Source organism: Sceloporus occidentalis, unplaced genomic scaffold, assembly GCF_023333645.1.
Source record: "Sceloporus occidentalis isolate IW3139 unplaced genomic scaffold, rSceOcc1.0.p SCAF_1, whole genome shotgun sequence".
Lineage (NCBI taxonomy): Eukaryota > Metazoa > Chordata > Lepidosauria > Squamata > Phrynosomatidae > Sceloporus > Sceloporus occidentalis.
In genome coordinates this window covers 293576765-293593229 of record NW_028316981.1, presented here as the reverse complement: position 1 = coordinate 293593229, position 16465 = coordinate 293576765, and the positions used below count along the sequence as shown (strand labels likewise).

The 16465-nt window shown below is 41.6% G+C and overlaps 1 protein-coding gene across 3 annotated transcripts in view; it reads left to right on the top strand.

The window, feature by feature from the left end:
- C7 (complement C7) overlaps positions 1 to 14385 on the top strand; it is a 39780-nt gene extending 25395 nt beyond the window's left edge. For all 3 annotated transcript variants that reach the window (XM_089496194.1, XM_089496189.1, XM_089496178.1), the window contains 7 exons: positions 437 to 608; positions 2468 to 2555; positions 3321 to 3453; positions 6524 to 6715; positions 8985 to 9081; positions 10062 to 10246; positions 12151 to 14385. In XM_089496194.1, the coding sequence (XP_089352320.1) occupies positions 437 to 608; positions 2468 to 2555; positions 3321 to 3453; positions 6524 to 6715; positions 8985 to 9081; positions 10062 to 10246; positions 12151 to 12341 (1058 nt within the window). In that variant the 3' untranslated portion in view covers positions 12342 to 14385. The remainder of the gene's footprint in view (positions 1 to 436; positions 609 to 2467; positions 2556 to 3320; positions 3454 to 6523; positions 6716 to 8984; positions 9082 to 10061; positions 10247 to 12150) is intronic.
- Positions 14386 to 16465: the final 2080 nt, after the last annotated feature.

Below are 16465 nucleotides of genomic sequence, written 5' to 3'. Positions count from 1 at the left end.
CTGCCCTTTCATGACATTCAGAATCTGCTCTCTCAACCAGCTCCCTGTTGGTGGACCCACTCCTCTCTATGCACTATTTTATTTTATTTATGTTTATATTCTGCTTTTCTCCTAACACAGGCTCTCCATGGCCACAGATTTTGTATCCACAGATTCAACCATCCACGGCTTGAAGAAAAAAAAAGGATCCCAAAAGCTAATCTTGATTTTGCCAGCTTTGCCATTGTATGGCAGCTATGCCATTGAGGATCCATGGATTTTGGTATCCACGGGCTGTCTTAGAACCAAACCCTGGTGGATACCGAGGACCAACTGAAAAAATGCCAAGATGGCTTACAAGCATGTAAAAAAAAACAGGATACAGTTAAAATGTCCACAGAGCAACTCTTAATGTTGTATAATTCTCTCTTGTATGATTGTTACTGACATTATCCAGGTGTCATCAATGGTGGCTGGAGCTGCTGGTCCTCTTGGAGTCCTTGTACAGCAGGAAGGAAATCAAGAACCCGAAGCTGTAATAACCCATACCCTAGTGGTGGTGGACATTCCTGCATTGGAGAAACAGTTGAAAACCAACAGTGTGAGGATGATGACTTGCAACATTTTCGGTAGGATTACCACTCTAGCACCACTAGTTTGGTAGTAAACAGCTTCCAGGGATTAGGGAGCCACATTACTTGCCAAGAACATGGAGAGCCATCCCAATATTCTCCAATTTTTTTGTGGGGCAACCAACAGAAGAATTTAGTGGGCATGATTGGCCAATTCAGGCCACTGATGTTAAGGAAAATGCAACATGGGATATACAGTGAAAGAAATAAAACATGTATGTGAGAGTCAGGGTGACTCAGCAGAAGCAATTAGAAGCCACACAGGTGTAAAAGGTAATGTAATTAACAAGTCCTAAATGCCAAGGACAGAAATGCAAAGTGGATAATTGAACACACCTGAGAATTGTTAAGTGGTCAAGGCTGAGATGATGAAATCATTAATTGTGGGTTGAACCAAGAGAGCCAATGAGAGTGGATGTACACGCCCACTGGGTGGAAACAGACAACAGTGGGTGGTATTTTGCAATGACTATAATAATGGCTATGAATCCCAATGTATTTTGTGGGTAGTAGTAGTGGAGTAGTGTTGGATAGTTTTGGAGCTGTATATAGTAGAATAAAGTAGATCTTTTATATAAGACTACTGAGTTGTCTGGTGTCTTGGGTGAAGATACAAGAGCCAGCTGGATCCTGAAGAAGTGGGAAGACTTCTGCGGAAGCAAGAGTGAGAAGGCTTGGAGAGTTTGTCAGGGTCTTCAGCCTATTCTCTGTAACTCTGCTGCTTTAGAGCAAAGCTTTAACCACTGGCCAAAACTGGTCAGCGCCGGTGCGTAACAAGGTGGTGAGTTTGAGCCTGAGGTGAAGAGCTACAACTCCCATCATCCCTGACAACTGAATGCCCTCCAACATTTCACAGACAAAAACCATGACACATGTGACCAGTCAACATCAGAATGTGATCAAGATGACAAAAGTGTTTGAGGAAGATGACGTAAGCTTGGAGAGGCTGCAGCTGTTTGCTTTTGCCTGACCTGAGTGGGATGGGCAAGATCCTGCCTCTCGTCTCCTCACTGTCTTGTTGTGTTAATTGAGTACACATTACTTTTTGACTTTGAATTCAGTTTGCAGCAATTGGAGTAAGCTAAAGACAGTGGGAGAAAGAGAGAACCTGGGACATTTTAAAAGCAGCTGAAAAAATAGGAAAACATAGGATAAATTAGGACTACCCCTACCTATTCAGGATAGTTTGAGGGTATACCATTAATTCCTGTTGCCATGCCTAACAACTACAACAAATTTCTTACCTGCCTCTCCCATAGATCAAGGCAGGGAAAAACAATAATGAAGAAATACACATTATTTAACATCAGTTGAAACACACATATATTGAAATTGTCCTTTAGGCAAGTGAGCCTTTGTGATTGGGGAAAAAAAGGCCTTAAAACAAGTGACATTTTTAGGTGAAGTTCAAACATGTGGAATATTTTATCTAGACCGGAACAACAGGCTGGGGATACAAAGGTAGCGAGCATGACACAGTTTCTCTTTCTGTAGCCAGATTTTCTCCTCCCTTCAAGTTGATGGTAAGTTTGATCTCATTGATTTCCATGTCAGTGGGGGGCGGGGGTGATGAATCCACTCTGGAATTTAGTCTGAACTTTAAAGGCAATATCCAAGGTGCTGTACCTAGTTGAAAAAAAGGTTCAGCATTTTGGCTAGCACCTTTAACATTTGGACTACAATTAAGATCTGATTCACCATTCTCCTGACATTGAAGCAACAGATCAGCTGTTAATGGCCTTGCAGGACAGACCTGTTTGTGAAACAGGACAGACCTGCTTATATTTTGAAATGAAAGTCAACAACACTCTTCAATGCTGGAAAAACATTATAGTTTTCACTTCTTTGCTTTTCAGAACAATAGAGCCTCACTGCTTTGACATGTCTGCATTTGGCACAGAATCTTGCCCATCACCCCTGCCCTTGGAAAATGGATACATTCAAGTAAGCCAAGCATAAGAGAATTTTGACTCATTTTCTATGTGCAGATACAGTGGCATAATTTAAATGGCATTTTTTGTACTTACTGTGGAGCAACATCTGCTAAATGAAGTGCAACCTATTTCTGAGGTCTAATCTGCACTTTAACTGACATGGCTCAATGCTATGGAATTCTGGTATTTGTATTTTTCTGAGATATTTTGCCTTCTCTGTCAGAGAACTCTGGTGCCATAAAAAAGTTTCTGCCTTTGACAGGTTTGTCTAGTCATGTCTGACTGAAGGGGTGGTGGTGATAATCTCTGTTACTAAGCCAAGGGAGCAAACTTGTCAAAGATGACTCAGTGATCATAGAATCATAGAACATGTGGCCAGCATGACTGCATGGAATACTGTTACCTTCCCACCAAAGTGGGACCTATTTACTTGCACTTTTACATATTTTTGAACTGCTAGGTTGGTAGAAGCTGGGACTAGTGACAGGAGCTCATTCCATCATGCAGTGCTTGGGTCTTGAACTGCTGACCTGCTGACCTTGCGATTGTCATAACAAACTAAAAATCCTACTGGTTATTATTAAGTAGCATAACTTTTGTGTCAGTTCTGACTGGGACACCCTCTGAGGAAGGGATACTGCTGGAGGCAGGTCACTCCTTCCAAAAATCTCATATCTTTCAGAGAGGGCTCCATTCCCTACATTGGGATGGGAATCAGGCAGCCTGTTATTAACTGTGGCTCTCAGCAGTGTTTCCAAAATGTGCTTCTTTGCAGGATGCTGATTCATCATATCCTGTGGGGAAAAGCATCAGCTATACTTGCAATAATGGATATGCTCTTGTGGGGGACCCAATTGCTACATGTGTTGAAGGACTGAAGTGGAGAACTGGTCAGATGAGATGCCAGAGTACGTATCAGAAGACAAAGAAAGTCCTGCTGTGGCAGACCAAATTCCTGTCTAATCTAATGGCCTGTTTCCCACAGGGGCAAGGCTGATGCCTATGGGAAGTTCAGAAGCAGGAAATAGTAATAGCAGCTTCATTTATATACTGCTTCATACCGTCTAAGCAGTCTCTAAGCGGTTTACAACTGTAAGCTAATTGCCCCCAACAAGCTAGGTACTCATTTTAGCAACCTCAGAAGGATGCAAGGCTGAGTTGACCCTGAGCCCCAGGCTGGGATTGAACTCACAACCTTGTGGTTTGTGAGTGAGTTGCTACAGTATCTGCATTTAACCACTGCACCCCCAGGACAAAAGTGTGCCCTAACAACTGGTATGCATGGAAAGCACCAAAAATGCCTTATTTATAAATGATATTAAGTTGATTATTTTCAAATATTTATATACCACTTATATCCAGACATTTCAAAGCACTGTACATTTGTATATACAGTGCGCCCGCACCATATGCGGGTGCACTTTATGCGGCTTCCACCTGATGATAAAATGGTTCACATGCCCACGGTGCATGTGCTGCCCTAAGCTGTAAGCATGTGGTCCATTGTTTCCAATGGGGTGCAAGCGTACACAGATTTCCTCTTACATGGGGGATCAGGAATGGATCCCCCGCATAAGGGGAAGGCCAACTGTATATTGTACAAACATTAATGTACAGTCTGTAGGCAGTCTAAGAAATAGTTGTTGGGTTGGACTGATCAGGGAAGTCTTGTAGAAACAAGTATATTTTAATATGTATGAAAAACTAATATAGTTAAAGCATGTCTAGAAAGATACATGGACTTCGCTTCCCTCCCACAATATGCCATGTTCAGTGTTCAAGTTTTGGTCCCCTCCCCAGCTCCATATCTGTTTCATGTTACCCTCCTGAAGTTTAGAAGGGCTTTAACTCTGGCACGCTTCAACGTGTTGCCCACGGCCATGTTGGAAGGTAGATTTTAAAAAATATCTTTTGAACTTCGTTTTTCCATGTGGCTCAGGCGCTGTTGAAACCAATGAGCATGTTCTCCTTTATTGTCAATTCTATAGAGACATTCGTCACCAACTGATTAGCCCACTACTGAATAAATTCCCAGGTAAAACTGACTCCTTCTATGTATGCCTCCTAGTGGATAACAATGATTCTACAGTATCCCATAAGGTGGCTAAATTTTGTTACATTGGCCTGTTACAGACTGCCAAAATAAATCTGCTTCGGGTCTCTTTGGAGGTATGCTGTTTAAATGATACATGCATCCGAAGAATCCAGAAGCTGCACCAAAGCTGGACTCCAGTGCTTAGGAATGGAGTGTGGCTTTGGCGCGACCTCCGGACTCTTAGGACCCATGCATCATTTAAATAGCATAATTCCAAAGAGACCCGAAGCAGCTTTATTTTGGCAGTCTGTAACAGGCCATTGTCTGTAAACTGCGCCCTCAACTGACAAATGGCCATTTTATTACCGTGTAGAAAGTTCTGTTTGGATATTGTACATGTATAGTCTACTATTAGTTTATATTTTAACCTGTTACTGTGATACTGGTATGCTGTTTGTGTGGTTTTGTTTTTATACTGGTCAAAGACTGAATAAATTTTATTACAATTAGTTAAAGCATGTCAAATGTTACATAATGACTGACATCTGAAATTGTACATATATCCATGATATCCATGTATTAAGTTTTCCAGGATGGTGGCAGAGAGGCTGGGAGTGTTTTGGCTCTCTAAAGTTGTCTTAAAGATAAGGACTTCAGAGCCTGAAGTTAAAGTTTTCCATATATGTGCATATGTCCTTCTTTGGATGCTGTATAGGTTCATATTTCCTTCCTCCCCATGCAGTGGCCAAAGCCGCACTCTGGACTTACTGATCAGCCTTTGTAGCACTTCCTATAGTTATTCTGTGCCTCATGGGGAGCACACAGATTCACAAAAATGCCTGGCTTTGTCTCCATAGCCAGATGCAGATTTACTAAGCTATGTTGAGCCATATAGAATCGTGGCCAAAAGGTGCCACCACAGTAAATGCCCCACTTCAAACAACTGCTGAGTGGATGTCAGGAATTTGTGACATGACCAGGAAGGTTTTCTCCTTTACTGGCTTTGGGATTCATAGAATCATAGGACCTATAGTCTAAAAATGTAACTTCTACAAGCTGTCACAGAGATACTTTTTAATCCTGGAGGATATATAGAATTCTCTTTTAAGAGCATCTGTCTTGATGGCCATCATTATATTTTATGGAATGCATCATCAACATTTATTTATATAGTGCCATCAGTGTGCATGAGCAGCATGCGTGTGTGCGTGTGTGTGCATGTGTATTGGGTGCCTCTAAGTCATTTTAGACTTATCGTAACCATAAGGTGAACCTATCATAGGGTTTTCTTGGTAGGTTGCTTCAGAGGAGGGATTTGTTTTGTTTTTTATGCTCAAGCAGGGAACTGAACCCTGATCTTGAGTTGTAGCCCACCATTCAAACCATTATTTTTTGCAATAGTTAATTTGATTGTTCCCTGCCTTCGTGCTTACAGATGCTGTCTCAGGCCCGTAGCTAGACCTTTAGGGGCCCTGGGGAAGAAAGTAGGGCTCGGTAGAGCGGAGTGTTTGGACACTCTAGAGTCCTACTGCGTGCCACAGGTACCATCTGGGCGCACCGCCGTTTGGGGCCCCCTTTGGCTGGGTGCTGAGGTCACAGCAGTAGCAGTTGGGATGGGGAGAGGATCTATTCCCCACTGCTGGACCTAGGCATGATGTGCTGTATGAAGAAGTAAATAAGGGTCCCATAAAGACAAGTCCTAAGTCTGAAAAGGGTGAAGACAATGGTCTTAGAAAATGTAAACCCATAACTTTGGGAAATTACTTTTTTGAATTATAGCTACTAGAATGTTCCAGCCAACTTGGGAGAAGTTGTTGTTGTTGTTGTTGTTAAAAAGAGAAGTTTCCCAAGCGATGCTTAAACCTACAGAGATGATAGATAGAAAAGAGCAAATTCTATAAAACAGAAAAGATCTGTGTTTACTTTCCATATTCATTTCTTAGAAACAGCCTGTGTCTTACCTGAGTTGGAAGAAGGACTGAGTGGACACCCAGTGAAACCATTGTATGAAATTGGAGAGAAAGTAAAACTCTCATGCCCAGGTGATATGCAGCTGGAAGGGGCAGCTTTCCTTTTGTGTGAACCTAGTCTGAAATGGTCTCCCAATATCAATGAAATCCACTGCAGGAGAAGAGGTAGGTCCCACGAGGATACAGATGAGATGGCACTCCTGTATGCACAAATTGGGAAAAAAATGTTACACTTACATCCCATTCTTTCTTTGAAGAACCTGAATGTAGCTTTTGGAAAATCTCCAAGGCAGACTGCCATTCAAATGAACATGTTCACAGTTTGTATAAGAACATCTTGTATCACTGAAAACTTCACTCGTCCCAAACAAGTTTAGATAAAGGTGTCCCTTTGAAGGAGAGCAAATACTTCTTTTTTTAAATGTATGCAAGAACTTTTGTCTCCTAATATTTACTTTTTAGAAGACATGTAGTAGCTTTAATTTATCTCCCTGTCTTGCAATCAGAGATCTTTGGGGTTCAGACTCCTTGGTTTATCAAAGAGTGTAGGGAGGTATGGAAGCTACATTTTCCATGGTTTCCAACTTTCTTGGCTTGTGTAGCTTCCATATGCTACAGCATCTTATTATTATTATTAACCTTTATTTATGAAGCGCTGTAAATTTACACAGCGCTGTAATAAAACATCTAGATAATTATTCCTGGTTGTGGTATTACCTGGAGTTCTCCTTACTATTTCATCTCTCCTTGCACTGGTAAGTGGTGTATAGTGAGAGACAAATGATAAGGAGCTCTCCAGAAATTGTGGCACCAGGAGGGCTTCACAGTAAGTCAGGGTGGTCATACATGGCTCAGCTGAGTGAAGGCCTGCAAGCAGACCTACTACTGTAAACTCTGCTAAACAAGGATTGCAGCCAGTTAGGGATCCATTTAGGTCTGAGTGATGAAATTTAGAAGATTTCAAATTCAAAAATGTACTTGGAAAGGGAAGACAGATGCTTACAATTTGGTATCCAACCTCCCTCCCAACCTCATCACTCAATTACTAGATGATCAAATTCTGTTTAAATTGACTATTTCATATCACACTGTGAATGGATGCAAACTGCAGGAAAAGAGATTCCACCTCAACATTAGGAGGAACTTCCTGACAGTAAGGGCGGTTTGACAGTGGAACACACTCCCTCGGAGTGTTGTGGAGTCTCCTTCCTTGGAGGTCTTCAAGCAGAGGCTGGATGGCCATCTGTCGGGGATGCTTTGATTGGGATTTCCTGCATGGCAGGGGGTTGGACTGGATGGCCCTTGTGGTCTCTTCCAACTCTACGATTCTATGATTCTATGATTCTATGAATCCACTTTAACTACAGTGGTTCCAGTCAATGGAATCCTGGGACTTGCAGTTTAGGGATGAGTGTTTAGAATTCTCAGCCACACAGTTCTAGTATCTTGCCAAACTACAAATCCCCAGATTCCATAGGATGCAGCGATGAAAGTTAAAATGAAATCAAAATGCCATAATGTGTAGTGTAAAAGTGTCCCTTCTACTTGCTGGCCTTTTTGCTAGTATGCCAAGAGAGAAAAACATCAGTGGACCAAAGCAATAAAAAGAGAATGCTTAAACACACACAGATAGAAATACATAAAATAAGATGTACAAAAGAACTATGCATCTTAAAGTTCACCTTATTAAAAATAGATGCATTGGATTAATTGTCTTTGAGAGATTCTAAAGTAAACATAACTGCCCTTTTGGAGGTATGGTAAAGTGAGAGGAATCAATAAATCTCTGCTTTATTGTAAATGAGAGAGAAAAGACAATTGTGTGTCCCAAGTATCTGCAAAAAGAGAGGCTTAACATTAATGAGAGACAATGACCTTTATAGCTCAAATGGGACAGTTTAGGCTGAGCTGTTAATTAAAAAGGCTTTTAAAGGGCTAATCATCAAAGGAGTTTGGGGTTTATAGTAATTAAGTATTTTTCATTGTGAGAGTTCTGAGGAAAATATATTTTTGCTTGCCTACTTGGGTTTTGTATGATTTCTTTTAAAAACCAGTCTATCACTTAATGGCGAATGCTAGCACCCTGTGTATGATCATAACAAGGTTGAGAAATACTAACCTTCCCTGTGTAATGTTATGCCAGAATATCTGTCCCCCATCTATAATTAAAGAGAACTGACAGAAGTGATTGCAGCATTCAGTATCACCTGTAGATATGATTTTAACACCAGCTCTGTAACTTAAACTATAACCTGAACTTTGGTAAAACCCTGGCCATGATGACTGTAGGGTTATAGGAGGTGTGTCCTAAAAAAATAACTTTTCCAAGTTTTGTCAGAATGGTACAGTGCATTTCTCCACTGTTGCCAATGTGAATATTCATTAACGAATGTGATAACTTGTGTTTTTGCCTGAATTTTCTCCTTTCACTCAGCTCCCAGTGTGACTGTTCAACCAGCAGTGACTGAATGTCAACCATGGGAGAAAGTACAGGAGACAAGATGTGTCTGTAAGATGCCATATGAGTGCGGGTGAGTTGGAATAGGTTGAAAAATTCACTTTCTAGGGTATCAGACTATGACAGATTATAGACCTTTGGAGAAATAATCTTTGAGTTTTGATTACAATAAAATGTCAGTTGTTTAGTCTCCCTGGCCTAAGCATCACTGTAAATTATTTGGTCATTTTGCCTGATTTGACAGAGTTGTAATTTGGTGATAGCAGAGATGGAATGTAGATAACTGAATAGAAATGGAAAAGAAAGCTTTGGTTCTGGCTGATCTGTAAAACAGAGAGAAAAAGAGACAAATATATATTCTGGTGACAGTGGGTTAGAGAAAGATGTAATTATGTTCTAAGAACTAGGGTTCCCAAATCTGAGGGTGTGGCATCTCTTTTCCAGTCTTCAGGATATGGGGAGGAATCTTAGGATAAGAGTGTTGTTTGAAACATGTGAAATACAGCTTCTCATCATTTGTTTGCTCCCCATTTCCCATGTTCTTTTTGTTTTGTTTTTTAATATGGGAAGATTGTGAAGACTGGAAGACCATGAAACTCATTGCAAGTGGAAAGAAAATAGAAGTTCAGCCAGATAGTAGCACTTTCTACATGCCTTACTGCATGATATCATAGTGCTTCAGTTCTCTTCCCATGAAAGAGATGGTTGTAAAAGCAAGCCTTTTCCTTTTTCTTGCTGGAAAAATCTGTTTGACAAAAGACTCACTTTACAACCATCTGCCATGGGAAGAGAACAGAAAAACTACAGTGTCATGCAGTAAGGCACAGAGAAAGGTGCTACAATCTGGATGAACCTCCATTTTCTTTCCTTGTACAATAAACTCCTATATGCACTAATAAACATTTATACTCAGTTCACACATTAAATTTGAGGTCCAATGGAGAATCCTTCTCAAGTTGGCAGGGCAGGTCGCAGACTTACCCTGTACATGTTACAGTGTAAAAAGAGGATTAAGGCTCATGTGAACAATAAAATTTTCTGCTTTTCTTTTAGCTCTTCCCTGGATGTCTGTGCTACAGACCAAAAAACCAAGAGAACCACATTACTAACAATCTGTAAGCTACATGCTCTCGAGTGCACGGGCAGACAGTATGCTTTGGTCAGTAAGGAAAACTGCAAAACTCCTGTTGCAATGGAGAGATCTTGTGGTTCGTGTCATTTGTGGGAGACTTGTAATGGTGAGAGACTTTCTTTACTCCAGCACCAATAGCATGCTTGTCAAGAGATTATAATTCTGGGTGCTGCACATGACCAGCTCTTCCCTGAGGCTGGGTGAGGCAGTTGCCTTAGGCGGTGGAGTATCAGGAGCAATAAGTTTGTTACTCCTCATCCCCACTCTAGGAGACTCCCTGTTGCCTGGAGAGCCATTATCAACAGCTCTGTAGAGCCTGCCATTTTTTCAGTGTTTTTAGCTCTTGAGGGTTTTTAGAGCCAAGGCCTAGGGGAGTTGGGGACTTAAAAAATTGCTTGTGCCAAGTTGGACATGGGATGGATGTGACTTGTGCACTTGTACATGTGAGTGAGAAGTATGTGGGGCTCATCTACATTTTCCAGAATACTCTGGACTCACCCTGGATTAAACCAGCCTTGAATTCCTCTCCTTTATCTGCTCTAGGTTTTCAGTGAACGCTGGGTGGCTGCCTTCCCACATGGCCCCTGTGCCCAGCCACATTTCTGAACTTAGAGTGACTCGTGCCCACAGAAAGACTCACAGAGACATTGGCAGGGACTGCATAGGAAGGGAGCTGGTCATCACTGCTGCATTTTGCTTCGGGTTTTCTGAAAAAGCTGGAGCAAAAGGCAAGTCTTTTTAATGCTGGACAAGGGACGGAAACCTCAAATATGTTCCAAGTGTTCTGAAAACAGCTCATACCCAATTCAAGATTTTGAGCCTGTGTAGTGTAGACAGTGAGCTGGGAAGGGTGGTCAGGGTTTATGAGTAATGTAGACAAGCCTGTGGTATTCCTCATGGCAAAGGATTGTTTAGCTGCTCTTGAAGCTGCAGCTACAAACAGGTAATTTTTTTTTTTTTTTTTTTTTTTGTTCCAGTTCATTTTGTATAAGAATTTCTCAAAATTTCTTCATGTTTGTGATGGAAAGCTGTTGATATTTTTTAAAAACCCCTTTAAATTGGGAGAAACTAAAATGGACAGATTCACCCCTCCTGATTCTGATTTAAGCTTTGCATGCTTAAACTTGGGCTTGAATTGGTGTGACCACATTATTTCTAGATTAAGGTTGCCACCTCTATTGCTGAAACAGTTCTTCCACTGGCAAACCATTTAAATATCAGAAACTTCCTGTCTTACTCCCTTGTATCATTCAAAGCTATGTTAGTCTGTAGAACCAGTACGTAGAGAGATCTTGTTGCACCTTTGAGACTAACTGAAAGAAAGAAATTGGCAGCATTAGTTTTCATAGACTTCAGTCTACTTACTCAGATTCATTTTGCATCTGAGGAAGTAGACTGAAGTCTACAAAAGCTCTCTCCCCCTGTGTCATTTACACTAGTGGTGGACAATTTCAGTAGACCCAGCATACAGTCTAACTCTTCCAAAACTCACCAGCCTGACCCCTAGCTCTCTGTTACAGTGCATTGCTGTAATGTGGCATCAGAAGTAAGTGAAAGCTCACACCTGAAATACACATTTTTGCTTAAAACAAGCATAACACCAGCTGTGTATTTGACATGTTTTAAAGGAAAATGGTACTTCCAGGTGGTTTGGGGAGTGTGATTTTAAGGCATGTAAAAATATGGGTTTGTTTTTGTTGCTACTCTTCCTAATCAGTGGACACGGTAGGGGAACAAAAAATGGAGAGGGCTTCTATATGTGGTTCTCTACCTCTGGTTAACACCTATTTGCTACTTCTCCTATTGTGCTACCTGGAGTAGGTAAGATGTACAAGTAGGTAAGACTTAGAAGCATTGAAAATCTCCAGCACTTTCTTTCCTTTAAATATGTCTGCTGGCTTTGTGGGCAATTTTTCTGCAATTGCTTGTTAAATTAGATTATATAATTAATTGATGGACTAATTTGTTCTTCCATTAAGTAAATTTGTTCAATGTTTGACCATTGTTTAGATCCAACCAACCAGTGCACTTGCCGAACTGCTGGACCATGCAGCGAAGGAGGAATAAGCATTTGTGTTGATGTGGAAGGAAGGGTTGCCCAGCAGACAATGACTGAATGTGAGGCTGGCATTCTCAAGTGCCAAGGAGAGAATGTCCGCATTGTTAGCATAAGGCCATGTGATGGACAAAGCTCTTCATAACCAAGATGCATCTGAAACAGGACTGGCTACACAGTATGTTGTGTGATAAGGAACTGAAGAATGGGGATAGGGGAATTATTAAAACTAGATAAAATGACAAATCCCCATATAAATGATATGAGGAGAGAAGGCTTTTATAGTTTAAGAGAAGGCTTTTATATTTCAGGGACTGGAGTGGGCATTTCCCATCTCCCCAGATAACTGTAAGAGAGAAGGAAACTACCCAGTATACAATGTCAGAAAGGCATTTTTCCCATGTTGAAAATGTGGGGCTTTACTTTTCCCCATAGATGTGCATGACAATTGTTCATTTACTTGGGTAAAAGTTAAGGGGATCATTTGGGGGAAACTACTGGTGTACTATTAACTGCCCCCTGCATCTGATGATCACATCTATTGAGATGTTAATTCTTGTATCTTCATAGTCTCATACTTAATACTTTATTGGTCTTCCTGTAGCAGGAACAGGAAATCTTTGACCTTCTCAGTGTTTTGAACAATAGTTCCCACAATCCCATACCATTAGCCACACTGGCTGGAGATGATGGGAGTTACTGGCCAAAATGTATTTCCTACCACTGCACTAAAATAATCCAAGTGTTGGGGCAGAACCAATGGTTATAAATACTGTATTATAAACACTGTAATAATAGTTGTGCCTTATGGCGACATTCTTTTTCTTTCTCTCCTGTAAGCTTTCCAGGAACCAGCAGCAGATAGCTCAGGGACCAGTAATGGTTCACAAAACACTAATATGAATAGCACTGGCTTCTTGTACACTGAGTTCTGTATGTTATTCTTGACTGACATGGCTTGGAAGACATAGTGTCAAAAGGGTTCTGGGAACTGTAGTCCAAAACAGTAACTTCTCTAAGCTCTAGAATCTAGTGCCTGGTCACTGACCTTTGGCTCCCCCTCTGCAAGCCTGGCAAGATCATATTTGTAGTACAGTTCTGCCAGCTAAGAGAACAATCCAAATTAATCAAGACAGCCAAAGACCAGCTGAATCAGTGCTAAGATCAGAGGCAACGTTGTGTGATAGGTACTGCCAAAGGTACTATTCTCTTGCCAAAATTTCAGTTTAAAACCCACATGTGATAAAATCTTTAGTCCTACAGCAGGCAGTTTTAAGCTAGGGTTGCTTTATAAACTGCCATAACTGCCTGCTTGAAAGGTGATCAGCTGCCTTCTTGCTGATGTCTTTCCTTTCCAATCTTTGTTTGCCTAGAAAGTTTATGGCACTCGTTTTTCCCCCCGTTATGGGCACGGGAAGGGGATGCTCGTGTGCATGTGCAGCCAGGAAAAAAATGGATTTTTTTGCACACCAAAGCATCCTCCAAAAGTCCCCATTCTGGCGCCCTGCACCAGGCCGTCCCCATTCAGTGCTGAGGAGTACCATTTTTGTCTGACAGAACTTTTCATGGTGCTTGAACTCTTTTTATTCTGAGAAACCAATCCCTGAGAGTAGTAATAGTATTCCTCCCCCTGCTCTCCTGCTGTTTTCTTCAGAGATCAGCCTCTGACCCCATTTTGTTCTCTGGACTGACAGCCAGTTTCCTTGAGTCTTTCACGCAGCAACTGGAGCAGGTGCAGGGACGTAGCCAAGGGGGAGGGGTTCTTGGGGTCCGGACCCCCCTTCCATTAGAAAAATGAATGGTGTGTGCTGCTGCGCCGCCGCACCCAAGCCCCATTATAATGGTGGCACTTAGTCTGGACCCCCCCCCCCCCCTTTCTTAAAATCCTGGCTACATCCCTGGCAGGTGCCAAACGCTTGATAAAATAATTCCTAATTAAATTGCAAAACAAAAACAAAACACCAGTGTATTTTATGACAGTGCATTTCATGTTGTTATTCTCTTTGGAATGATAGATTCAGCAGTAGTATTTTCCCCATATTCTTTATTTTCTATTATTAGTAATGGAGGAGAATTTTGTATTTTCTATGAGACTTTTTAATGATTTGAAATGGATGATGGAACAATTTTTTATTCTGATGATTTGTGTAAATCTACACATTTTTAAAATAAAAAAATTATTAATGCTATGGTGATTCTTGTGTTGTATATTCAGTGATTGAAATGGTAGAGCTGATATGATGGTTATGAACATAGGTGAGTGGAAACCATAAATTACTGAAACCTAAAAATGCTCCCTAGCAACTAGGAGAACACTCAGGGAAGTTAGAATGTGGAAATGCTCAGAAATATATCTATTCACAAATTATGTGCTAATAATTTTAAAAAAAGAAAGAAATACATCTATTTCATCTTGAGCCATGAAACACATGGGGTGATCATGGACTGGTGTTGCTTGCAAACAATCATGGATTTTGTTTAACTATTGAATTCACCCAGGTCTCTCACATAGATCCTGAGAATCTAATTGATTTACTTATAACATGACATATAGCTCACAATGGTAGGGAAGACCAAAGTCAGTAATGTCCATGCCACTATGTTTCTGGTGTGTGTGTGTGTGTGTGTGTGTGTGTATTTGAAAGCTGGAAAATGGAGAAAGCTGGTAAGAAGAGAATAAACTCACTTGAGATGTGGTGCTGGAGGGGTGCTGTGGATGCCATGGATTGTCAAAAAGACAAATAAATGAGGCTAAGAGAAAATAAAGCCTAAATACTTCCTAGGAGTCAAGATAACTAAACTGGAACAGTCATAACTTATAACATTACATATAGCTCACAATGAGAAGACGTGACTATTTATAAAATACAATAATGCTTGGCTAGGTAGAAGACTCAATCAAGGAAGCCATAGCCCTGAGTTTGCAAGACTTGAATAGAGCTGATGATGACAGGGTGACTTGGAGATCTCTTTCATGGGGTCACCATAAGTCATAGAATTGTAGAATCTTAGAGTTGCAATAAGCTGCAAGGGCCATTTATTCCAATCCTGTGCCATATAGCACTCCTGAAAGATGTCCGTTCAACCTCTGTTTAAAGATCTCCCAAGATGGAGAGTCTACCACCCTCTAAGGCAGTCTAAGTTGACTTGATGACAACTAACAATTAACAACTGCTAGTGTTCTTAATATCATCTACCACAGGGTTTCTCTGTATAAGGGATAAGGTTGGAGTGGAGAAGTCTTTAGACTCCTGTCGTTAAGGAACAATGCATCATTAAGGAACAATGCATCACTTGCTCCCTCGATCCCTGTCCCTCATGGCTAGAGGCTTGGGGGGACCGGTAGTAACATTCATGTTACACCGTATAATTAATACATCATTGAGGGATGGGCAATTTCCAGCTAGCTTAAAATTGGCCATTGTAAAACCATTGCTAAAAAAGCCCTCCCTCGACCCCCTGATGCATAATAATTATCGGCCAGTATCGCTATTGCCATTTTTGGGTAAGGTGATTGAGAGGGCAGTTGCAATCCAGCTTCAATCGATCTTGGATGAAACGGATTATCTCGACCCATTTCAAACCGGCTTTCGGGCGGGCTATGGGGTTGAGACCGCCCTGGTCGATGATCTCCGTCTGGGCATAGACAGGGGTAGCGTGTCCCTGTTGGTGCTCTTGGACATCTCAGCGGCTTTCGATACCATAGACCATGGTATCCTTCTGGAGCGCCTGGCAGAGTTGGGAATCGGGGCACTGCGCTCCAGTGTTTCCGATCCTACCTCTCCGGGAGGTTCCAGATGGTGCAGCTGGGGGATGTGTGCTCCGACAAGAGGGCCCTGACATCTGGAGTCCCTCAAGGAGCCATTTTGTCCCCCATGCTTTTTAACATTTACATGAAACCGCTTGGAGAGATCATCCGGAGGCATGGGGCGCGGGGTTATCAGTACGCTGATGACACCCAAATAGTCTTCTCTATGTCTCCGACTGATTCAGTGACCAAGGATGGCATCTCTCCTCTTGTTTTCTGTCTGGAGTCGGTAATGGGCTGGATGAGGGAAAACAGACTCAGCCTGAATCCAGAGAAAACGGAAGTGCTCGTGATAGGTTCTCCTGGCCCAGGGATGGCGGTATTTCCACCTGTCCTGAATGGGATCACGCTTCCTGTGAAGGACTCGGTACGCAGTCTGGGGGTGCTTCTTGATTCGTCGCTCCACCTTACTTCACAGGTGGATGCGACGGTCAGGAGCACCTGTTATCAGCTTCGGCTGA